Here is a 23568-nt window from a genome sequence, read left to right as displayed (position 1 = left end):
AGCTCCAGAGGGGTCCCGCAGGTGTGGGGAAGGAGCCCGGCTGCCGGAAGGGGGGACAGCGACAGTGCCACCCGTCCTTCCGTGCGCTGTGGGAGCGGTCGGGGGGTCACCGAGCCACCCCCCGCACCCTCCCCCAGTGCGGCGCTGCCCCACTGGGAATGGAAAGTATTGACGGGAGCCGAGCTGGGAGTGCGCCAAGGGAAGCGGCCGGGGCAGAGCCAAATGCCTCGGTGGTGGCTCCAGGGGACACCGGGACTTCCCCAGGCACAGCGGGGTCAAGGACAGGTGCCGGGAAGGCCTGGCCTCGGGGTGGGCACGGGGTGGCTGAGCTTCGTGGGGAATCTCAGACCACCCCAAAAACAGCAGAAGGGGAAGGGACCAACCCCTCAGGCGTGTCACCCCTGCAGTGACACCGGAGTAGGGGAGGACACCAATGATCCCTTCCCTGCGTCCCCCCAGAGCCCCAAAGCACGAGCAGGAGCGTGGCCCCCCCCACTTTGTCACTCCGTCCCCACGCTGTCCCTTGTCCCCTCCCGTATCCCCCATCTCCTCCCTCCCGTGCCCCACGTCCCCTCCACGTGTCGCCAGCCCCGTCCCCTCTCTCCCCGCGTGTCGCGGTCCCCGCGTGGCCCCCGACCCGCCCCCGGCCCGCCCCGCTTCGGGGCCGCCCCAGCGGGGGTGGGATTTTGGGGCGGAGCTGCCGTGCCGAGCCGCTTCTTTGGATAAGAAGCGCGGGGCCACGGGGATGGGCAGGTGGAGCGTGTGAGGGCACCGGCACCGGCAGCGCACAGCACCCCACTCACGGCACTTTTTGGGTTTTTCCGGCTTTTTTAGGGTATTTTTTGCTGGGTCGGGTTTTTTGGTTTTTTTGTTTTTTTTTTTTTTTTTTTTCTCCTCGCTCCCTCTTGGTTGTCCCCGGCTCGTCACCTCTTGGAGACCCAACCCGGGACCACCGGGCATGGAGGGGGCGGTGGGAGCTCGGCCAAGCGGGCAGCGCTGACCCCCTTGGGGGCTGTCCCGGGGACCCCCATGAGCGGCTGAGCGGGGCCGGTGCCCCCCGCCCGTCCATGGGCGCGCTGGAGCCGGGCACCGGAGCCCCCCGGCCCGTCGCCCCCATGCTCAGCACCGCCGCCAGCTTCGCCAAGGAACCACCGGGACCCCGGGACGCCGCCGCTGCTTTTTTCGGTGACGGGGGAGGACCGGAACCGGGAGCCCCCCCTCTCCCTTACGGAGCTCCCGGGGGTTTTGGTGGCCGGTTCTTGGGTCCGTGCCCTCCGTACCGGGCACCGCCGCCTCCCGCCGCTCCGGTGGAAGGTTATGCCGGTGCCGAGGGAGGTTTTGGAGGCGGGGGGGCTCCGCTGTGCCCCCCGCTCTGTGCCCTGCCCGGGTACCGGGCGGCCGGGAAGGTGCAGGTGATGCTCAACAATTACCAGCTCTGGGCCAAGTTCCACAAGCACCAGACCGAGATGATCATCACCAAACAGGGCAGGTGAGCCGGGGGGACCGGGGAGGGATCTAAGGGAGGACCGGAGAGCCGAGGAGCACCGGGGGGAACCGGGACTGGGATACTGGGAGGGACTGGGATGGACTGGAGCGCACCGGGACAGAGGATCGGCGGGGACAGGGAAGCGGAGGGGACAAAGTGGGGACACCGAGGGGAACCTGAGAGCACCGGGGGGACGGGGACAGGGGCACCGCGACAGAGACCGGCAGCGCCACCGGGACCCGCACGGGGGTGGCGGGGGGTGCGGGGGTGGGGACACCGGCAGTGAGGGGGGTGGGACAGACCGAGGGGGACTGAGGGGGTCCTGCCTCGTCTCCTCCAAAGGGTGGGAGGTGTTTGTGGACCCCCATCCCCCCCTTGGGTTTCAAGAAAAGCCTGGGAGGGGGAGGCAAATCATCCCAGACGTCGCTTGGTGTTGTTTCCCTGGGGAGTTGAGGCTTGTGGGAAGGATAAAAAGGGTCTGGGGGTGTCCCCACCTGTACCAGGGAGGGACAGGGGTGTCAGGAAGGTGGCAGAGGTGCTGTCGCTGCCAGGGGCCTTGCAGGGAGCTTTGATCCGGCCTCAACCCACGGGCCGGATCCGGAGCTCGGCGCTGCAACAAGTGGTGAGGAGCTGCTGCCACCCCACAGCGCCGTGGGAGGGTGGGTGACACTCCCTGTCCCTGTCCCCTCTGTGGGGTGGGACCCCCCCCAGCTGCTCTGTGGGGCGGGCAGAGCTCGGCTGCCCAGTGTGTGACCAGTTTTGGCCACATCTTGGCTGCCAAAAACGCCCTCGGTGACGCCACAGCCGGGAGCTCGCTGTCCCCTCCGTGCTGCCTCCGGTCTGGGCTGCAGGATCCCAGGACTGGGCGATTTTTGGGGGGTTTGCCAAAACACAAATTTGGGGGGGGGTGGTCTGAGTGCCATACAGACCCTGTGGGACCGTGGAGCCGCCACGACTTGAGGCAAAGGGAGCCCAAAATGTTAAACCCGTCCTTCAGCCCCACTTTGGGCTGATGAAGATGAGGGGAACCAGACCTTGGGGGCTGAGCTTTGTGGGGAGAGGGTGGGGGGGTCTCAATGGGATCACGGCAGGGCCGGACACAGAGCTCAGCTCATCCCGAAGGTTTCCCAAAAATCCCCGTGCCAAGGGGAAAACCAGGGCTGCATCCCCCCCGCTGTGCCCACAGCAGCTGGCACAGACCCCTCCCCAACCCCTCCTGCCGCTCTGCCCCCCCTGCCCAGCCCCATCCCCGAGCCCAGGGGGTCTCTTTCTGCCCAGCCAGCGCCGGGGCTGTCCCCGGGCTCGCTCGGTGTCACTTCGATGCTGAGCCCAACCTGTTTAATGTGTTGGAAGTCTAAACACGTTAAGGCCGCTTGGTTTGCCACGGCCGTGCCCGGCCCCGCTCCCCCGGCTGCGCTCGGGGATGCTCCGAGCCAACCAGCACGGATGCGGTGACACGTCCCCAAGTGTCACCCAGGGGGTGGCAGGCACCCCAAATTGTTGTTTGTTACCCGTCACCCTTCAGGCCTTGCAGGAATGTGCTGAAATTCAGATTTTATTTTTTTTTTTTTCCTCTCCCCTTTTTCTCCTCTCTTTCCCAGCTGGGGGAATGTTCTCCCCTGCTGCGTCAGGATCTGGTGTTGAGGGTCTGGAAATTGCAGTGGCCCCAAAATCCCGTCCCCACCTTGCCCTGCTGCTGCACCTCTGCTTTCATCACCCAGCCTAAAACCAGGCGGTTTTGGGGATTTTTTCCCAACTCCATCCCCCACGACCGAGGGGCTGTGAGCTCGGGGGGCTCGTTCTGTGCAAGGGGGGGCTCAAGACAAGCCCAAGCCCGTGGAGAACCTCAAACTCCGAGCCACAAAACATCCGTTTCCCCCTACCCTGAGCTGCTCTTTTTTTTTTTTTTTTTTGCAGCCCTCGCCTTGCAGGGCCGGGCTGCAGCGCTGCTCAGACACAGGAAAAAAAAAAAACCCAGAGCGGCGCTCGAAGGGGGGACGTGAACCCCAAACGGGGACCCGAGGGGCACCTGAACCCCAAAGCAGGGACCTGCCAGGCTGGGGGGGCTCTGGGGCAGGGCGAGGGGACACGATCCCATCCCGCTGCTGCCTCTGGATCCCGCTGGTTCCTCAGCACTGATGGGGTGCAGCCCCCCCGAGGACCCCCGAGGAGGGGTCGAGGTTTTTGGAGGGGACATGGTGGCACTGGGGTGAAGCTGGCCAGGCACTGGGATTTACCTTGGTGACACTTTTGCTGCTGTCCCAGTGTCCCGAGCCATCCCATCCCAGTCCAGACCATTTCCTGCCGGTTTCCCACTCCTGTCCCCGTCCCCCCCTCGGTCCCCCGCGCCTCTCGGGGTTCGGCAGGGAAGGATTTTTGGAAAACCCCGAGGACTCGCCGGCACCCACGGGCACGGGGAATTCCTGCCGTGGGGTTCTGCGGCGGGGTCGGGGCTGGCTCTGCAATTTGGGGGTGCTCAGGGACCTTTTGGGGTGATACAGGGCCTGGCTTTGCGTTTTAGGGGTGCTCAGGGGCTGGCCCTGTCTTTTGGGGTGACACAGGGCTTGTCTTTGCATTTCGGGGGTGCTCAGGGGGTGGCCCTGCCTTTTAGGGTTACACAAAAAAAAAATTTTGGGGTTACACAGAGGGCTGGATCTGCTTTTTGGGGTTACACGAGGGGCTGGATTTGCATTTCGAGTGGGCACAAGGGGCTGTCCCTGTCATTTGGGGACACATAAGGGCTGTCCTTGCCCTTGGGGGTGACTCAGCGCTGCCTTTTCGGGGTTCAGGGGCTCTCTCTGAGTTTGGGGACACAAGGCACGGCTTTTCCTTCGGGGAGGACGCTGGGGGTGGCTTTGGGGACACAAACACCACGGGTGGCTTTGATTTGAGGGGTGGCCGTGAATGAAGAGGGACACCAGAGCTGGCAGCGCCTTTTGGGGACACTCGGGGCTGGCAGTGGCTTTGGGGACACTCAGTGCCCGGCCGGCAGCTCGGCAGGGCTGGTGCGGCCATGTTGTCACTTGTCACCGTGACATTCAGCTGTGCCCTGTCACCCTCAGCGGGCAGTGCAGATGTGCTGTGCAGATGTGCGGTGCCACAACAGCTGTGCCGTGTCACCGGGACTCGTCCCGCTGTGCCACCGTGCTGTGGCACCATGGTGGGCATTGCCGTGTCACCCGTGTCCAGCGGGTGTTCCGTGTCACCGTGCCATGTATTGATGTGTCACCATGCCATGTCACTGTGCCATGTCACCGTGCCAGGCATTGATGTGTCACCATGCCATGTCACGGTGCCATTAATTGGTGTGTCACCATGCCATGTCACCGTGCCACGCATTGATGTGTCACCTTTCCATGTCACCATGCCATGTCACCATACTGTCCATTGCTGTGCCACTGTGCCACGCATTGATGTGTCACCATGCATGTCACCGTGCCATGTCACCGTGCCAGGCATTGATGTGTCACCATGCATGTCACCGTTCCATGCATTGCTCTGTCACCACGCCATGTCACCGTGCCATGTCACCGTGCCATGAATTGCAGTGCCACCACACCATGCCACCCTTGTGGTGCCACCACACAATGTCACCCAGCCCTACACCTGTGCCTTGCAGGGGGGCTGGGACATGTCCCACACACCCGTGGTGGCTCCTGCGGTCCCCGCGCTGTCGCCGTGGGGGGAGGAGGAGGAGGAGGAGGAGGAGGAGGAGGCTCAGGAAGCCGCAGCCCCCCCGTGCCTGCCGGGGGCGGGGGGCGGCCGAGCCTCTGCTGCCTGGGGGAGGGGGGCTCTGAGCTCCTGCACCTCCCCTGGGCCCACCCTGCTCCCTGTCCCCACCACCACCACACTGTCACCAGCTGTCCCCTCGGTGTCCCCGCGACGCCCCGAACCGAGGGGTTCACACAAGGACAAAACAAAACCCTCAAAGCCTGAAACCAGCGGTGCCCACCCTTCTTTATTTTTTTTTTTTTTTTTTTTTTAGTTTTTATTCTTTGGGGGTGGGCACCTCCCAAACCGCAATGACCGAACCCCGGTGCGCCGAGTTCTGCCCGAGCCGGAGTTCGAGCACCGGGGGATTTAAAAATAAAGGCGAGGCGAGCGCGGTTTCGGGTCTTGCCCCCACCCTGCCGTGCCCGGCCGGGCCCGTGCGGTTTCCCCACGGCAGCAGAGCAGCGTTTGAGCTCCGAGCTTCGCCGGCTGCTCCGCTGGCAGAGCCGGGGAAGGCGCAAAAAGAGCGAAAAAAAAAAAAAAAAATTATAAACCGAACAGCCCCAAAAAAGCTGTTTTCTTCATCTCTGCTCCTTGCAGCAGCTCGGGCTGGTGCAGCAGCAGCAGCGCTGGGAACTCGGCCCGATTATTTCGGCTCAGGGCTCCGGTGGTACCCGGGTGGTTTTTTATGTGGCTGAAGTTTTTTTATCAGCTGGAACTCCGCTTTCCGCGCTCCAGAGGAGACGTGAGCCCCAAGGGACGGAGCCTTTTGGGGACACAAAGGGGAAAATGGGGTCGGGGGGACCCCGGGATGCTCAGGGCCAGCGTCGGTCCCGAAGGCGAGGAGCACGTGCAGCTCCTCACCACGGCCGCTGCTTTCTCTTTTAATCTTTGTCTTTTAATTTATCTTTTTTCTTTATCTTCTTCTTATTCTTCTTCTTACTGTTTTTAGATTCTTGGTTTTAGTCTTCTTTATCTTCTCCCTCTTCCTCTTCTCCTCGTGATTCTTCTTCAGTTTTCCTCTTCTTTTTTCCTTCTTTCTCTTCTCTCTTATTTTTTCTTCTTTTTCTTTTTCTCTCTATTTTCTTCTTCTTTTCTTATCTCTTCCTTCCCCCCCCATTCTTTTTCTTAATCTTCGTTTTCTTAATCTTCGTTCTTCGTTTTATTCACTTTTCTTTTTCTATTTTTTATTCTTTTCTTCTCGTTTTTTTTTTTCTTTCTTTCTCTTTCTATTTTTTCCATCTTTTTTTTTTTTCTCTTTCTTTTTCTATTCCCCACTCTCTCGCAAGGGCAATTTTGAGTCAGCCGCCACCCGCTGACTTTTCTTTCCACTGCTCTTTGCCCGGTGCTGCCCGAGCCCCGTTTCCTGCGGGGGCCAGGGCCGATCCCGCCCCCCACCCCGCTCCCTCCGGGCTCCCGGAGCTCCGTGAGCTCCCGGACCCTCCCTTTTCCCCTCGGGAATTGGGGATGAATATTCCGGCGGTGTGGGAGATGCCCCGTGCGGGTTTGGGGGGTGTCCGGTGGTGATTTCCCCCTGGGGGTGACATTAACGGGCTGGCGGGGGGGGACACTCTGCTGTCCAGCTCCGGCCACGGCGGTTCCAAAAATTGCCAAAATTCCATGGCTGGAGAACCACGTGGGGACTGAACCGGTGCCCGTAGCCACGGCCGGAGGCTCCTGAGCCACTGGGGGCTACTGGGGGGCTACTGGAGGGCGAGTGGTCAGCGATGGGACAGAGCGGCCGGCAGAGATTTCCCAACCCAGCTCTGCGATTTGAGGGGACGGGATTTTTGTGGGAAACGCGGGCTGCAGCCCCCCGGGAGGAGATGGGTGGGTGGGGGGGGGGATGGCAGCTGCCACCCTGTGGTCCCCCCCTGTCCCACCGTGTCCCCTTCCTGCCCTTGGCGCAGCCTGGCGCCCAGCCCGAAATAGCAGCGGTGTTGGTTTCCGATCCGGAAGGTGCTTGGGGAGGGGGAGGAAGATACCGAGGAGGGGAGGGGAGGGGGGGATCGGCCCCGACAGCATCCCCCCAGCTGCCGGGGTCACTCAGCTCCTCACGGGCACCCAGCCGGGCGCAGGGGAGGGGGTGGGCACCGCGCTGCCTCAGTTTCCCCATCATCATCACCATCATCATCATCATCACCATCATCACCCCTCCACCCAAATCTCCGCCGAGGGCCGAGAGGGGCGGGGGGTTGTGACAATGTCTGTGCCTCTGTCCCCTCCCCAGGCGCATGTTCCCCTTCCTCAGCTTCAACCTGTCGGGGCTCAACCCCGTGGCTCACTACAGCGTCTGCGTGGACGTGGTGCTGGTGGACCAACACCACTGGCGCTACCAGGGTGGAAAATGGGTGCAGTGCGGGAAAGCCGAGGGCAACATGCCAGGTACGGGGCTTTTCATGGCTTTTCCTCACCCTCGTGGTGCCGGCGGGGTGGCGGTGACGCTGTCCCCTCTGTCCCCTCCCCAGGGAACCGCCTGTACCTGCACCCCGACTCTCCCAACACGGGCGCGCACTGGATGCGGCAGGAGGTTTCCTTCGGGAAGCTGAAGCTCACCAACAACAAGGGGGCCTCCAACAACGTCGGACAGGTGAGGGCAGGGTCCCGTCGATGTGCTAGATCCCTGTGAGCCTCTCCTTGATTTCTCGCTGCCCCCTTTTCTTTTTCTCCTTTTTTTTTCTTCCCCCACCCTCAGATGATCGTGCTGCAGTCGCTGCACAAGTACCAGCCGCGGCTGCACGTCACGGAGGTGAAGGAGGGCGAGGGGGAGGACGGGTACCCCTGCCCGCACACCCACACCTTCGCCTTCCCCGAGACCCAGTTCATCGCCGTCACCGCCTACCAGAACGCCGACGTGAGTACGAGATCCCGTCCCGAGCATGGCTCACCCACCCTACCCCCCCCAAAAAAAATAAAAAATCCCCCAACAGCACAAAAATCTCCAGCAATCCTCCGGCATCCTCCCAGAAAACAGTGATGGGTCATCACAGCAACCCAAACTCTCCTCAGAGCAGCCCCATTAATTCCCTTAAGCACGCTCTAAGGTGTCTTCAGCTTCAGGAAAACCCCTCTGGCCTCCCCCCAGGCCGTCCCCGTCTGCAGCATCCCTGAGACCCTGGCTGCATCCCCTCAGCATCCCAGGGTCTCCCCTTGCGTCCCTTCAGCATCCCAGTGCCGCCCAAACTTCCAGAAGCACCCCCTTGGATCCCTTCAGCATCCCGCTATCCCTCCCAGAACCGTCCCACACATCCCCTCAGCATCCCAGGGGCCTCCCAGTGCCCCCAGTATCCCCCCGAACTTCCAGAGACTCCTCCTGGACCCCTTCATCCTCCCCTTGGATTCCCACACATCCCAGTACCCCCCTTCCCGAATCCCTCAGCCCCGCCCTGCCCTGGCACGGGGTGGGATTCTGGTGGGATGGGGGGGGGGGAAGGGACATGGAGGGGACATCCCGGAGGGGGGACAAGCCGCCAGCAGCGCCCCCCATCCCCACATCCCCCCCCCCCCAGATCACCCAGCTGAAGATCGACCACAACCCCTTCGCCAAAGGATTCCGGGACAACTTTGACTCGTGAGTGCCACCCCCACCCCTTCCTCCCGGCCTCATCTGGCAGGAGGAACCTCCCCCCGCCAAAAAAAAAAAAACAAAAAACCCAAAATCGCGTTCTTTCCCCCTTTCCCAGGATGTACACGGCCTCGGAGAGTGATCGCCTCACCCCATCCCCGCCCGAGGCCGCCGGGTGCCAGCAGCTCCTGCCAGCCCCTCGCTTCCAACCCTTCCTGCCCGAGCAGTACCCGCTGCCCCCGGGCCGCTTTTTCGGGGGGGACCGGGGGGCTGCGCTGCCCCTGCCCCCCAAAGATCCGCCCCACTGGTATTTCCCCCCGCAGCAGCCGCCGGCCCCCGGAGCTCTGGAGTACGGGGGCTACGATGGGGGCTACGGAGGGGGCAAATTGATGCCCTATGGGGTGAAACCCTTCGCGCTGCCCCCAACCCCACACCCGCCCCTGCCCTATTACCCCGAAGGGCCGGGGGGTTTCGGGGTGACTTCGGGGGGCTGGAGCCCCGGGCAGTACGGTCCTAAGGGGGGTGCAGCGGCTCTGGGCTGGTACCGGGAGCCCCGTGAGGAGAAAGGGAAGGAGGTGGAGGGTTGGGCTACCGAGCCCCCCGCTGTTGTGGCCTCGGGGGACTCGTCGGACTCGGGGCTTTACGAGTGCAAAAGGAGGAGAGTGTCCCCGTACCCCTCCAGCACCGAGAGCTCCCCCCCGCCCCGCAACGGCGACCTCTACGACAAGGACCCGGTCACCGACGGGGGCTACTATGGCTACTATGGCAACTGAGTCACACCGCTGGGGGGTAGGGGGGAAAAAGAGGGGTCAGACCCTCCCCGGGCACCCCAAATCTGGGTGAAAATGGGTCCTGTGTGAACCCCCCCGTTCGGTATTTAACACTTGAGAAGAGTGGGGGGCTCAGCCTGACAATCAGCTCCCGGTGCCACCCCGGTGGGGCCACGGGGGCGAGCGGGGAGGGGATGGGAGGAGGGGGATGGATGGTGGTGAGGGGTTTTTTTTGGGGGGGTGTTGGTGGTTTTTAAGGGAGGGGGGTTAATGCTGAAGTATTTATTGAGCCCCCTCCATGCCCGGTGTGGGGCGGGGGGGGGCTGCAGCATATCGCAATAAAATGGGGACACCGTGGGACACGGCTCTGGTCAGTGCTGGGCGTGTGGGGAGGGAAACTGAGGCACGGGGGACTCCTGTATCCCCATCCTGATTTGGGAAGGGGGTCCTGAGCCCCCCCACCCCACCCCGGGGTGGTGATGGGAGGGGGAGAAGGAATCTCTCAGCACACCCCAACTCTTCACAGCCTTTATTAGAGCAGCCCCTGTGCACAATTTTGGGGAAGGGGGGGGGGGTGGAGCAGTGGGGTCTTCCCGCCCGCGGGCACCCTGCGACCTCCCTGAACCCCCTCCCCTTTATCATCGTGTGCCCCCAGGGCAGGGGGGCACTGCCAGCCCCTGCCCCAAAGTGCCTCAGCTGCCCCCAAGGCTCTGCCCTGGGGCGGGGATGGGGGAGGCATTGCCAGTGCCCCCCTCCCATTTTTATATCACAGTTTTATGGAAACACCGGCAAAATGGCTCGGAAATGTGGGGCGGGGGGGGGGGGAGTGAGTGGGGTGGGATTCTGCACCCCCAAGTGCTGGGGGGACCAGCCCCGCTGCTGGGCACTGCTGTGAGGAGCTGGGGGGGCTCAGAAGCCCCCCCGTTTTGGGGGTGGCTACCAGAGCACGGCGCTGTCCAGGTGGGCAAAGCCGGGGTCCAGGCGCAGCTTCCAGTAGGTGTTGTTGGTGACCCAGGACTCCTTGCCATTGGCATCCGTCAGACGCCTGGGGATGGGGATGGGGATGGGGGGAGGCATGGATGGGATTTTCAGGGGGGTTTTCCCATTCCCTGAGAACCCCACGCTCCTCTGAACCACGAGGTCTGCACAGGGTCTCGCCATTCCCTAAAATCCCCCACAAATCCCTGGAGTGACCATGGAGTGGCCTCAGGACTCCCATGGGGGAGTTTCTCCATTTCCTTTGAGCCCCACATCCCCTTGAGCCTTGGGGTGCCCTCAGGACTCCCATGGAAGGGTTTCCCCATTCCCTGAGAGCCCCACATCCCCCTGAGCCATGGGGTGTCCCCAAGATTCCCAGGGGGTCTCCCCATTCCCTTAAAACCCCTCCATTCCCCCTGAGCCATGGGATGTCCCCCAAGACTTCCAGGGAGTTTCTCCATTCCCTGAGACCCCCACACCCCCTGAGCCATGGGGTGCCCTCAGCACCCCCAGAAGCTCTCCCCGCTCCACAAGCCCCCCAAATCCCCCCTCTCCACGGCTCCCCCAGCCCCGGCAGCCCCCCCAGACCTGAAGAACCGAGCTTGGTGGGTGATGTTGTTCTCCTCCATGACCCGACGCCGGTCCCGCTGGAGCTGCTCGATCTGGCGCTTCTGCGCCTCGGCCGCCGGCACGTTCCCCTCCTCCAGGTACCTGTGGGGACACAGCACCTGGCTGTGAGCACCTGGCCAGCTTTAGCCCACCCCACCCCACAGCGCAGGGGCTGTGCTGACCGCTGGTCCGGCCGCAGGCGAGTGTCCGTGGAGGGCAGGACCCTGCGGAGCTCCGGCGTGAGCTCGTTCAGCTCCAGCGCGAACTGCGTGAAGCCGTAATTCCTCTCGTGGTCACGGGGCATGGGGTCTGCGCGGGGAGGGGAAAACAGTGAGAGACCCCTCCCCAAGGTGGGGTAACCCCCTCAGGGTGGTCTCCCCCCAGCTCCTTACTGGCTTTCCAGACGCACTGGCCCGGGGTGGGCCCGCGGTGTAGCCCCTCGTGCCATTTGCCGGCCAGGCGCTCCACGGCCGTCCCGCTGCGGCTCAGCACGGCCCCCTGCACCTCGTTGGCCCCCGCGCCCCAGTACCGAGCCTGTGGCCACCGGGACCTCAGCGGTGGTGGCCGGGGGGGGGGGGAAGGGCGGGGCCGGGAGGGTGGGGTGGGGTCAGTGGGAAAGGGTGGGGCTGCTGGGAAAGGGGTGGGGCTATTGGGAGAGGGTGTGGCTATGGTAGGGTGTGGTCATCATGGAAGGGTGGGGCCATTGGAAAAGGGTGGGGCTACTGGGAAAAGGGTGTGGCTATGATAGGATGGGGCTATTGGAAAAAGATGGGGCTATTGGGAAAAGGGTGTGGCTACTGGAAAAAGGATGTGGCTACTAGGAAAAGAGTGTGGCTATTATGGGGTGGGTTCATTGGAAAAAGGCGTGGCCACTGGGAAAGGGTGGGGCCAGGAGTGACAAAATTGGGATGGGGTGGGGCACTAAGTGGGTGGGGCCACTGGGAAAAGGGTGGGGCTATTGGGAAGGGGTGGAGCCATAAATGAGGGGTGGGGCCAGACAAGGGGCGGGGCAACAACACAGTGTTTAATTACCAATCCGTGATAGGGCGGGGCCACACCTGAGGGGGCGGGGCCAGTGATAATGCAGAGGGGTGGGGACAGTGGGTGGGCGGAGCCTGGGCACTAAGGGGTGGGGCCTGGGCAATAAAGGGTGGGGCCTGGGCAATAAAGGGTGGGGTCTGGGCAATAAGGGGTGGAGTCTGGGAACTAAGGGGTGGGGTCAGGGCACTAAGGGGCGGGGTCTGGGCACTAAGGGGTGGGGCCTGGGCACTGAGGGGTGGGGTCTGGGCACTGAGGGGTGGGGTCTGGGCACTAAGGGGCGGGGCGGGGCGGGGCGGGGCAGGGCAGGGCGGGCACACCTTGCAGAAGGTGAGCTTGCAGTGGTAGGAGGCGTCGCGGGTGTTCCGGATCAGCACCTCCCCGTAGTGCTCGATCCAGCGGGGCCCGCTCAGCACGTTGTGGATGCACGTGGTCACCTTGTTCCACTCGTAGTGGTCCCCGGTCCTGCGGGCACCCCCGAGCTCGTGGGTGGGCACGGAGGGCACGGGGCGGGCACGGGAGAGGGGATGGGCGGTGCTGAGGTCTCACCTGGGCAACTGGACATTGACGGTGCCCACGGGGACGATCTCCAGGGATTTGCCCCAGAATTTGTTCTTCCACCTCATGTCTGGAGGTGCAGGAGGAGGAAGAGGAGGAAGAGGAAGAGGAGGAGGAGGAGGAGGTGAGACCCTCCCAGCCCCCCTCATTTGGGAGGACCCTCCCGACACCCAACACCCTCCTGAGCACTCACCTTGCCAGAAGACAAAATTGTCGGACTCAGCGTGGCAGGCGGAGATGGGAGGGTGATGGGACACCTGAGGGGACAAGGAGGGACATGCCAGCGCCCCGTCCAGCTCCGGGACACGCCCCCAGGGCCCTCCCCAGTGCCCACCTGCTCGCTGATGAAGCGGAAGCCGCGGTCGGGCCGCACGCACTCGTAGGTCTCGCCCAGCACGGGGTTGAAGGGTTTGCTGCCCGCCCGGTAATAGGTGGAGGCGTAGGCGGACACGGCGAAGGCGGCCACGTACACCTGTCCCCACGGCCACCACACTGCTGTCACCACGCCCGGGATGGGCACACGAGTGTCCTCCCCCAGTCCCATGAGTCCCAGGAGAGCCACGTGTCCTCAAGCGACTCTGAGGTCACTAAATCTTCAAATTGTTCCTGTCCCCACACGACCTAGAGCTCCCCCATGTCCCCTAAATTCTCAAATTCTCGCTGTCCTCACCCGTCCTCAGGCTCCCCCATGTCCCTAAAACTCTCAAATTCTCCCTGTCCCCCCATGACCTCGGGCTCCCCCTTGTCACACAGGTCCTTAAATCCTCAAACTCCTCCGATTTCCTCAAAATCCTCAAATTCTCCCTGTCCCCACCTGTCCTTGGGTTCCCCTGTGTCCCAAAATCCTCAAACTCCCACAATCTCCCTATGTACTCAAATCCTCAAATTCTCCCTGTCCCCACCTGTCCTTGGGTTCCCCTGTGTCCCCAAAATCCTCAAACTCCCCCAATCTCCCTATGTACTCAAACTCTCCCATGTCCCCAAAATCCTCAAATTCTCCCTGTCCCCATACGTCTTTGGGTTCCCCCGTGTCCCCCAATTCTTCCCGAGCCCCCTGAGCCCCCAATCCTTCCCGAGCCCCCGAGTCCCGAATCCTTCCCGAGTCCCCCGTGTCGCCGGTGTCCCCGGCTCGCCCCCCTCACCAGGCGCTGCCGGGGGTCTCGGGCTCTGCTGGCTCTGTCGAGCAGGGCGCTGTACTCCAGCTCCTCGCAGAGCCGCTGCAGGGTGTTCAGGGGCTCGTTCAGCTGCACGGGCAGCGCCACGCGGGACAGGTCCTTGCCCACGCTGCTCCTCAGGAGTCCCCACAGGCTCACATCCCCCGAGGGTGCGGGGGGTGCGGGCAGGCGGCTCCTCCGCCGAGGGTCCGGCCCCGGCAGCTCCAACGGCGGCTCCAGCGGCGGCGGCTCCGCCGGCACCGCCGGGCGCTCCGCTCCTGCCGGGCAGCGGGCGGTGGGATGGAGCCGTCCCCCTTTCCTGGTGAAACTCCTCCCCGGTGCTCCCTTCCCCGGTGTGCCTCTCCCCGGTCCCGGTGCTCCCTTCCCCGGTGCTCCCTTCCCCACTGCTCCCCTCCCTGTTCCCGGTGCTCTCTTTTCCGGTGTTCCCCTCCTCGGTGCTCCCCTTCCCAGCGCTCCCTTCCCTGGTCCCGGTGCTTCCTTCCCCGGTCCTCTCCTCCCCGGTTCTCCCCTCCCCGGTGCTGTCGGGGAGCGGAGCTCTCCCTTCCCCTCGGTTCTCCCCCGCCCGGTGTTTTCCCTTCCCGTATCGGGAGGCAAAGCTGCCCCCGCCTCGGTTCCCCCTTCCCGCACCTGCCGCCACCTCCACCGGTGCCCACTCCCTGCCCGGTGCCCTCCCCGGTGGTCCCGGTACCTGTCGGGGGACGGCCCGGTCCCCCCGGCTCCGTGGCCTCCTCGCAGACGCTGGTGGCGACCTCGCTGATGCACGACTCGTCCTCCGAGGGCTGAGGAGGCGCAGGGACCGTCGGCGGCTTCGGGGGTCCCGGGGGGATGGGGAGGGGATGTAGAGGGGACCCCATAGAGGGGGTGGGTGGGGCGCTACCGGGAAGGGCCCCCCGGAAAGGGTGGGATGAGCCCCGAGATCCTGGGATGGGCTTGGGGAGTGGGGATGGGGAGGGGGAGCAGCGGCGGGGGGGGGGGGCACCGACAGCACCCGACCCCCGCCACCGGGCTCAGAGACTGCGGAGACCCCGAGAGCGGGGAGGGAGGGGGCTGCGAGGGGCTGGGGGGGACACGGGGAGAGGGGGGGATCCAGGGACTCGGGGGGACACGGGGAGCGGCTCCCGGGCCAACTAATGAAGGTGGGACGGGGGAAGAGAGAGGGGAGAGATGAACCCAGAGCAGCGAGGGGTGGCAGGGGTCCGCCACAAGCAGAGACCCCCCCCCAACCCGCAGAGCCCCTCCCAAAGCCCCCTCACCTCGTTCTCAGAGGAGCTGGCGGACAGGAAAACCTCGCAGGCGTCGAAGAACTCGGTGTGGGAGTCGGCGAGCGAGACGATGCTGCGGTTGGAGAGCTGCTGCTCCCGGCCCTTGGCGGGCAGCGAGTCCGGCTGAGGGGACAGCACCGGCTCAGCCCCCATCCTAAAGGGGGTCACAGCACCCCCAGCCCGCCCCATGCCACCCCCCTGACCTCATCCGGGTGCAGCGAGGCAAACGAGTCCAGGGTGGTGTCGGAGGAGACGGAGAGGGAGTGGAAGCGGCGCAGGGCGGGCTGTGGGAAAAGGGGAGGCTGAGCTGAGCTCCCCCCGGCCGGTCCCCTCCGGCCAGGACAAGGCTGACAGGGACAGGGGTCACCCAGCACCCTGCTGAGACCCCAAGATCAGCACCCCAAGGTCCCCTGTGGTCCCTCACCCCGGCGGTGCCGGCGCTGCCGGGCCGTGGGGCCGGGCACTGCCGGTCCAGCGCTTGCCGCATCTCCTCCAGACGGGCCCTCTCGGCCACCAGCGCGGCCACCACGCTGCTGAGCGAGCCGTGCACTGCCGGGGGACACGCCAGGGAGGGTCAGCACCCCAAAACCTGCCCTGACACCCCCGTCAAGGCTCAGCCCCCCCGCCCCATCGCACCTTTCTGGGCCAGGACCCAGAAGCTGCGCTGCAGCTGGGTGTACTCCGGGGGGAGGCTGAAGGGCAGCTGGCTCTGCGATGACTCCAGGTAACGGGACAGGTTGGGGACAGAGCCGTGCAGGCGACCCACCTGAGGGGACACGGGGGTCAGCGGGGTCACCTGGGGGGGCTCCGTGCCCCAGGCAGTGGCAGAGTTTGGGGGGGGATGTTCCAGCTCACCCTCACCCTGCCGATGGTGTCGTCCTTGGCAAAGCTCTGCGTGCACCAGATCTTGGTGGTCCTCCGGCCTTTCTTCGGCCTCTCCGTGGCTGCCGAGGGCTGTGAGGGAGAGGAGGGGGCTGCAGCCGAGGAAGGCGGGGGGCACAGGACCCCCCCTCACCTGGCTGTCCCCCTCACCTGGCTGCCGGGGATGAGCGGGGCCGAGGGGATGCGGTGCAGGGCCTCCAGGTGTTGGAGCATTCCCGTCAGCTCCTGCAGCTTGGCCTGGCACTCTGACAGCTCTGCCAGGGGCACAGGGGTCAGCGAGGGGGCACGGGGCACCCACCCGGCCCTGCACACCCCCTCGGGCCCCGCTCACCGGCCGAGCAGCGCTCCAGCCCCTCGCTGTCCTTCAGCCAGGCGTTCACCTTGTCCCGGGAGCTGGCCAGCGTGGACAGGGCAGGGGCACTGCCCGAGGGCAGGATCCGTGTCCACTGGCCCTGCAGCAGGGCACAGAGGGCATCAGCCGCTGTCAGGAGCCACTTGCCACCCGCCTGGCGCTGTCACCCCCAGCTGTCACCCACCTTCGTGTTGGTCCCCGTGGGACCCCCCTGGGGACACGGCTCCAGCTGCTCGCCGTGGTGGTGGGTGCAGAGGCTGCTCACCCAGCTGGAGAACAACTCCGGGGTCTTGATCTAGGGGACAGAGAGTTGGAGAGGACACGACCTGGCGTCCCCAGCCCCGTCCCATCCCGGCTCCAGCTCCTCAGTGGCACCTTGAGGTGATAAATGTTGTCCTCCGTGTCCAGGTCAACCCTCTGCGCCTTCTTGTTGACGGACATGACGGACTGACGGACATCGATGGCACCGTGCAGTTTGCCCTTGAGGACCTAGGGGGGCCCAGGGACTCCTGTCAGGGGGAAGACCCCCCCTTTCTCAGGGAGGCCACCGGGGTGTCCCAGCCCTGAGCCCTCGGGGAGGCTGCGTGGCCACAGCCTGGGCACACACTCACGTCCTGGCGCGTGGTGGAATATTTCAGGATCCCGTTTTCCAGCACGAAGTACCGCTGGGGATGGAGGAGAAAGGTTTTTTTTTGGGAGGGGGTGCAGAGAGCAGCTCCTACAGCCAGCCCACCCTGCCCAAATCGTGCCAGGACCAGCTGGGATCACGGTTCCTGGTGCCAGCTCAGCCTGTTACCTTGTGCCAGCCCTTCAGGGGCCATTTCCTCTTCTTGAGCAGGTACCCCTCGTGCCGCTGTGGCTGCTGCCCGGGGCTGCCCCGGGCACGGGGCTCCTCCACCACCTCCCAGCTCTCTGAGCCCTGTGGGGACAGGGGTCAGCGTGGGGGTCCCTGAGCACCAGAGGCTTCTGCCCACCTCATCCCCAGGCAGGGACATTTGGTACCCACAGAGACATCACCCTAAAGCAAGGAGAAGCCCCCAAAACCTCCCTCTGGTCCTTCTGAGCTCCCCAGACCCAAATCCTCCAACCTGCTGGACGCTGCTGTGCTTGGAAGACACGGTGCTGTTGGAGCGGGACAGGGCCCTTTTCGGAGAGGACGGGTCCTTCTCGTGGCTGCCCATGGCTGGCGAGCAGAGGGGGCAGGGGGCACCGGGCCGAGCCCCCCTTCCCGTCCGGGCTGCGGGGCCGGGGATCCGAGCTCGGCCGTCACGGCGGGAGCCGCTGCGGGGAGGGGACATCAGGTCAGGGAGTTCAGGGACAGCGTCTGCACCCCGGTTGGGACAGGGGGTGGCACGGATCCCCTTGTCCCCCGCTCCTGGGGGACCCTGCACGGCACCGCCGCCGGCACCCAGAAAGTTCTGCGTGAGCCGGAGCCTTTGACCCTCCCAGCGCTATCTCGGCTGCACCGCCCAGTCCGGGTCCAGAGTCCGGTCCCGCCGCCCCACGGACCGGGCACCACCGGGCAACCGTGGCACAGCCAGGAGGGTGACACCGGTGCAAAGACCGGGATCAACTCCGGCTCCATCCGGTACCCCCCAAGCCAGGGCACGACCCCTCCCGGCAGGGCGTTTGTTCCCTTTGCCCTTCACCATGCCAGAGGGGGAAACTGAGGCACGGGGAAGCTTTTCCTGGCCTTGCCGTGCCCCCTGGCGCTGTCCTGACGGGGCATCCCGACAGCTGCTGGAGGATGGACCCTGGGATAATCCCGGGACAGCGGCCAAGCCCCCGTACCGGTGACCACCGTGCCGCTAACCACGGCACCGGTCACCGCCGTACCCACGGTAACCACGGCACCGGCAGACAGACAACCACGCTGCCATAGATAACCCGGCACCGGTACCGGCGGCTCCGCAGCTCCGAGGGAGGAAGGCACCGGGAGTCTCCCGGTTCTCTCCCGCAGGTGCTGCCGGGGATCGGCACCGACCCCTCGCACCGGAGCGGGGCTGTGCCGGTACCCCCGGGGGTCTCCAAAGCCCCATGGCCGTGTCCCCGTGCCGGTGTCACCCTCCGGGCCAGCGGGGACCGGGGCTCACCGGGCCGGGTCGCATCCCCCCGGTGCTCACCTGGGCGGGCGGCGGGCGGGCAGCGGGGGCCGGGCGCATCCTGCCCGGTAGCGGCGGCGGCAGGAAGCGGAACACGGAGGGCGGTCCGGAGCCGCTCGGCTCTGCCCCCTGCTCCGTGGAGGACCGGAGCCGCCAGCGCCGGGAGCCGCCGGGGCACCGGGAGCGGGCACGGAACCGGAGCCTGCCCGAGAGCAGCCCCCGGGAAAGGGGTGGGGGGACCCCCGGGAGGGGCAGCGGTGCACGGGGGTCCCGGGGTTGGTCATTCCATGGGGGTTTTGGAGATCGGATCATGGACCCGCGGGGGTCGCAGGATGTCTGAGGGTCTCAGGATCATCGTCCCATGGGTGGTTTGGGGATTGTCAACTCAGGAGGGTCTCAGGGATCACCGACACAGCGGGATCCTGGGAATCACCACTCCATGGGAATCCCGAGGAATCACGGAAGTCTCGGCAATCACCGCCCCACGGGGATCTCGGGAATCACCATTCCATGGGGATCCCGAGAATCACCACCCCACGGCAGTCCCAGGAATCACTGACCCAGGGGGGTGTCAGGGATCACCCCTCCAAGGTGGTCCCGGGGCATTTCCACCCTGGGATTTCCCTCTCCCACCCCGGACCCCCAGAGCAGCCTTGCCCTCTCCCCCCACCGTCTCCCCCCATTCCCCAAAATCCCAGACGAGGCCTGGGCATCTCCACACAGAAGCTTTAATGGACATGACAGCGATCCCACGGGTGGGATCACTGTTCCAGCACACCCCCATTCCGAAGGCACAGAGTGCCCAAAATCTTCTCTGGAGGGTCCATCCCGTGCTCCTCCTCCTCCTCTGGCTGATCCCAGAGATCCCTGATCACAGCTGGAACGCTGCTGGGATGTTCCCAAAGGAGCACAAAGGAATGGCCACGACTCCCTGTCAGGGCTGGGGGGCCACAGGACCCTCAGTGGCAAACCTCCAGTCCCTGACCCCCCCCTCTTTGGAGCTGATTCCATGGGAATTGTGTCCATGATCCCCCAATCCCTTATCTGGGGGGGCTCCCTGTATCCCACAGCCAGGGAAGGAACTGGTTCCCAGTTTCCAGCGTCACTGATTCCCGGTGCTCTGGCCCGGGGGAGGCTCCGTGGCTCCCCCCGTGTCCCGCAGCCGTCGGATGTGCTCATCCAGGAGTGCCGTGAGGTGAGCTGGACCCCGCTGGAGCAGGGAGGAGGTCTGGGAGGACAGCAGGGACAGGGCTGCCACCGTCTGCCCCTGGGACACCTCCAGGGGTGGCAGCTGGGCAAAGTTCTCCACTCCCCGCCGGCTCAGGATCGTGTCGTCGATGCAGGCTCCTGGAAAATGGAAGCTCGGGATGGGCATGGAACAGCAGAGCCCCTTGGGAAGGGATTGCTCGCTCCTGCAGGCTGCCCAGCCCTTGCTGGCATGGATGCAGCTCTGTCAGGAGACCCTCATTCCCAGCCCTGGGCCCCCATTCCCAACCCTGGGCCCCCATTCCCAACCCTGGATCCTCAATCCAAGTCCTGGATGAGCCTCCCAAGCCCTATGCCCCCATTCCCAGCCCCGGGTCCTCATTCCCAGTCCTGGGCCCCCATTCCCATCCCTGGATGAGCCTCCTGAGCCCTGGGTCCCCATTCCCAGCCCCGGGCCCCCATTCCCAGCCCCGGGCCCCCATTCCCAGCCCCGGGCCCCCATTCCCACCCCCGGGCCCCCATTCCCAGCCCCGGGTCCCCATTTCCAGCCCCGGATCCCCATTCCCACCCCCGGCTCCCCATTCCCATCCCCAGGTCCCCATTCCCACCCCCGGGCCCCCATTCCCAGCCCCGGATGCCCATTCCCACCCCCGGGCCCCCATTCCCAGCCCCGGATGCCCATTCCCATCCCCGGGTCCCCATTCCCATCCCCGGATCCCCATTCCTAGCCCCGGCTCCCCATTCCCAGCCCAGGAGGAGCCTGGCTCTGTGCTCTCACCCAGCAGGTTGACCTGTGGCACTCCCTTGAGCACTCGCAGCATCTCCCTGGCCCGCGGCTCCGGGCTCACCAGCAGAATGTTCCGGCACACGAACAGCGGCAGCAAATTCCGGAACTTGGACTGCGCCAGAACCGGCCGGACAATCTGGGAGAGAGCTCGGCATGAGGCACCGGGATACTCCCTGGAACCACCCTGGGATACTCCTGGAACGATTGGGATAGCCCTGGGACCACCAGGGTATCCCCTGGAACACCCCTGGAATCACTGGGATACCCCTGAAACTGCCAGGATAGCCCTGGGACCACCGGGACAACTCTGGAACCACTGGGACATCCCTGGAACACCCCTGGAACCACTGGGAAAGTCCTGGAACCACGGGGAAAGCCCTGGAACCACTGGGATAGTCCTGGAACCACTGGGATAGCCCTGGAACCACCCTGGAACCACTGGAACACCCCTGGAACTACTGGGACATCCCTGGAACCACCAGGATACCCCTGGAACCACCCTGGAACCACCAGGACACCCCTGGCACCACCGGGATACCCCTGGAACCACCGGGATACCCCTGGCACCACGAGGATACTCCTGGCACCACCGGGATACCCCTGGCACCACCAGGATCCCCCTGACACCACCGGGATCCCCCTGGCACCACCGGGATACCCCTGGCACCACCGGGATACCCCTGGCACCACCGGGATCCCCCTGGCACCACCCGGCCAGCCCCCAGCCCCTGGCAGGGACCAGCCCCCACCTCGTTGAGGACGAACTTGACGTGGATGTTGTGCCTGCGCAGGTAGTGCCGGAACATGGCCACGTCCTCGTCGGGCATGGAGTTGTACTGGCACACGGCCACCATGCGGCTGCCACGCAGCGTCTCCTCCACCTGGCGCCGCAGCACCCGCGCCTGGCCGTCCTCCTGGGACAGGGAATGTGGGATGTGGGGTTTGGGAATGTGGGGTTTGGGACTGGGAATGTGGGATATGGGGTTTGGGACTGGGAATGTGGGATATGGGACTGGGAATGCGGGGTTTGGGACAGGGAATGTGGGATATGGGACAGGGAATGTGGGGTTTGGGACTGGGAATGTGGGGTTTGGGACTGGGAATGTGGGGTTTGGGACTGGGAATGTGGGATATGGGACAGGGAATGTGGGATATGGGACAGGGAATGTGGGATATGGGACAGGGAATGTGGGGTTTGGGACTGGGAATGTGGGATGTGGGACTGGGAATGTGGGGTCTGGGACTGGGAATGTGGGATGTGGGACTGGGAATGTGGGGCCTGGGACTGGGAATGTGGGATGTGGGGTTTGGGACTAGGAATGTGGGATATGGGATTAGGAATGTGGGTATGGGACAGGGAATGTGGGTATGGGGTTTGGGACTGGGAATGTGGGATATGAGACTGGGAATACGGGTATGGGAATGTGGGATGTGGGAATGGGAATGTGGGATATGGGGCAGGGAATGTGGGGTTTGGGACAGGGAATGTGGGATATGAGACTGGGAATGTGGGATATGGGGCAGGGAATGTGGGATGTGGGACTGGGAATGTGAAATGTGGGACAGGGAATGTGGGGTTTGGGACTGGGAATGTGGGTACAGGACAGGGAATGTGGGATATGGTCCCAAGGACTGTGAGGTGATGCAGTGGATTTTGAGGTGGTTCCACGGATCATGAGGTGTTCCCATGGACCTCAAGGCGTTCTCATGGACCACGAGGAGGTTCCATGAATCCTGAGGTGATCCCATGGATCATGAGCTGCTCCCATGGACCATGAGGTGATTCCATGAATCCTGAGGTGTCCCCATGGACCTCAAGGTGTCCCTATGGACCTCAAGGTGCCCCCATGGATCATGATCATGTTCTCATGGATCTTGAGGTTTTCTCATGGACCATGACGTGATTCCATGAATCCTGAGGTAATCCCATGGATCTCAAGATTCCAGATCCCCCACGGATCTCCAGACTCCACATGTGGGGCCTCACCTGGTTTCCACCCACCCACCACCACCTGACCACGGCATTCCACACTCTGGGACGATCCTCCCCGAGCTCCAGCCAGGCTCTATCCCACCCCCCTGGGTTCCCGCAGAGCCGGGGCAGGGCCGGGCCGGGCCTCACCTGGTGTCCCTGTGTGCTGGGGCGGGGCAGGCAGCGCGGGGGCAGCGCCGGCCGGGGGGACAGGTACTCGGTGACAGCCATCAGCTTCTGCCGCTGGAAGTGCATGGCCTTCCAGTGCCGTGTCACCGCCTTGGAGCCGCGCCGCAGGAGCTGCAGGGCGGGCAGCCAGGCTGCGGGGCAGCGCTCAGCACCGGCACCGGCACCGGGCGCTCCCCGGGGCTCCAGCCCTGCTCCCACGCCTTGTCCCGGTTTCTGGCCCTGCCCCAAATCCGCTCCTGTTCCCGGTCTTTGCTCCCTCCCGTTCCCATTCCAAGCCCCTGTCCCAGTCTCGTTCCCGTTCCCAATCCCTGCCCCCTGTCCAGTTCTCATTCCTGTCTCAGTCCCATTCCCACTCCCGTTCCCATTCTTGTCTCATTCCCATTCCAAAGCCCTGTCCCAGCCCCATTCCCATTCCTGTCCCAGCCTCATTCCCATTCCTGTCCCAGTCCCATTCCCATTCCTGTCCCAGTCCCATTCCCGTTCCTGTCCCAGCTCCATTCCCATTGCCATTTCCGTTCCCATTCCTATCCCAGTCCCGCTCCCGTTCCTATTCGTGTCCCAGCCCCGTTCCCATTGCCGTTCCCATTCCCATTCCCATTCCTATTCCTGTTCCTGTCCCAGACCCGTTCCCATTGCCGTTTCCACTCCCATTCCTGTCCCAGCCCCATTCCCATTGCCATTGTCATTCCCATTTCCATTGCCGTTGCCGTTCCTATTCCTGTCCCAGTCCCGTTCCCATTCCCATTCCCATTCCCATTCCCATTCCCATTCCCATTCCCATTCCAAACCCCTGTCCCATTCCCGTTCCCGTTCCCGTTCCCGTCCCAGCCCGGTTCCCATTGCCGTTCCCGGTCTCTCACCCCGCCGCCATCGCGTCCCGCCACCCCCCAGCGTCGCCATTTTTGCCGCGACCGCGCAAGGGCTTG

General features: G+C 64.4%; 3 protein-coding genes across 4 annotated transcripts; 1 reads left to right on the top strand and 2 right to left on the bottom strand.

Moving 5' to 3' along the window:
- Positions 1-738: 738 nt before the first annotated feature.
- On the top strand, positions 739-9889 carry TBX21 (T-box transcription factor 21). Its single transcript, XM_014892254.2, has 6 exons — positions 739-1489; positions 7428-7582; positions 7666-7787; positions 7893-8051; positions 8707-8768; positions 8881-9889. The coding sequence occupies exons 1-6, from the start codon at positions 1068-1070 to the stop codon at positions 9533-9535; spliced, it is 1575 nt and encodes a 524-aa protein (XP_014747740.2). The 5' UTR covers positions 739-1067; the 3' UTR covers positions 9536-9889.
- A 158-nt stretch (positions 9890-10047) lies between these two features.
- Positions 10048-17680, bottom strand: OSBPL7 (oxysterol binding protein like 7). 2 transcript variants are annotated; one of them, XM_088179418.1, is made up of 22 exons: positions 17475-17680; positions 17183-17305; positions 16998-17051; positions 16762-16875; positions 16571-16681; positions 16366-16486; positions 16185-16288; positions 16014-16106; positions 15789-15918; positions 15577-15701; positions 15356-15436; positions 15144-15275; positions 14579-14669; positions 13858-14147; positions 13050-13187; positions 12909-12972; positions 12707-12785; positions 12478-12622; positions 11512-11653; positions 11302-11428; positions 11099-11221; positions 10048-10577 (listed from the first exon to the last, which is right to left on the bottom strand). In XM_088179418.1, the coding sequence occupies exons 1-22, from the start codon at positions 17565-17567 to the stop codon at positions 10469-10471; spliced, it is 2589 nt and encodes an 862-aa protein (XP_088035544.1). In that variant the 5' UTR covers positions 17568-17680; the 3' UTR covers positions 10048-10468. The 2 variants fall into 2 exon arrangements, with proteins under 2 accessions (XP_088035544.1, XP_088035543.1); XM_088179417.1 differs by having other exon boundaries at positions 16008-16106; positions 17475-17679.
- Positions 17681-19200: 1520 nt separating this feature from the next.
- MRPL10 (mitochondrial ribosomal protein L10) lies at positions 19201-23546 on the bottom strand. The gene is made up of 5 exons (XM_088179432.1): positions 23503-23546; positions 22604-22773; positions 21231-21395; positions 20473-20617; positions 19201-19835 (listed from the first exon to the last, which is right to left on the bottom strand). The coding sequence occupies exons 1-5, from the start codon at positions 23540-23542 to the stop codon at positions 19591-19593; spliced, it is 765 nt and encodes a 254-aa protein (XP_088035558.1). The 5' UTR covers positions 23543-23546; the 3' UTR covers positions 19201-19590.
- Positions 23547-23568: the final 22 nt, after the last annotated feature.

This window comes from Sturnus vulgaris, chromosome 27 (assembly GCF_052056855.1).
Source record: "Sturnus vulgaris isolate bStuVul1 chromosome 27, bStuVul1.hap1, whole genome shotgun sequence".
In the NCBI taxonomy this organism is placed as follows: domain Eukaryota; kingdom Metazoa; phylum Chordata; class Aves; order Passeriformes; family Sturnidae; genus Sturnus; species Sturnus vulgaris.
The sequence above is the reverse complement of the archived record's forward strand: the minus strand, read 5'-3'. Positions and strand labels throughout refer to the sequence as shown.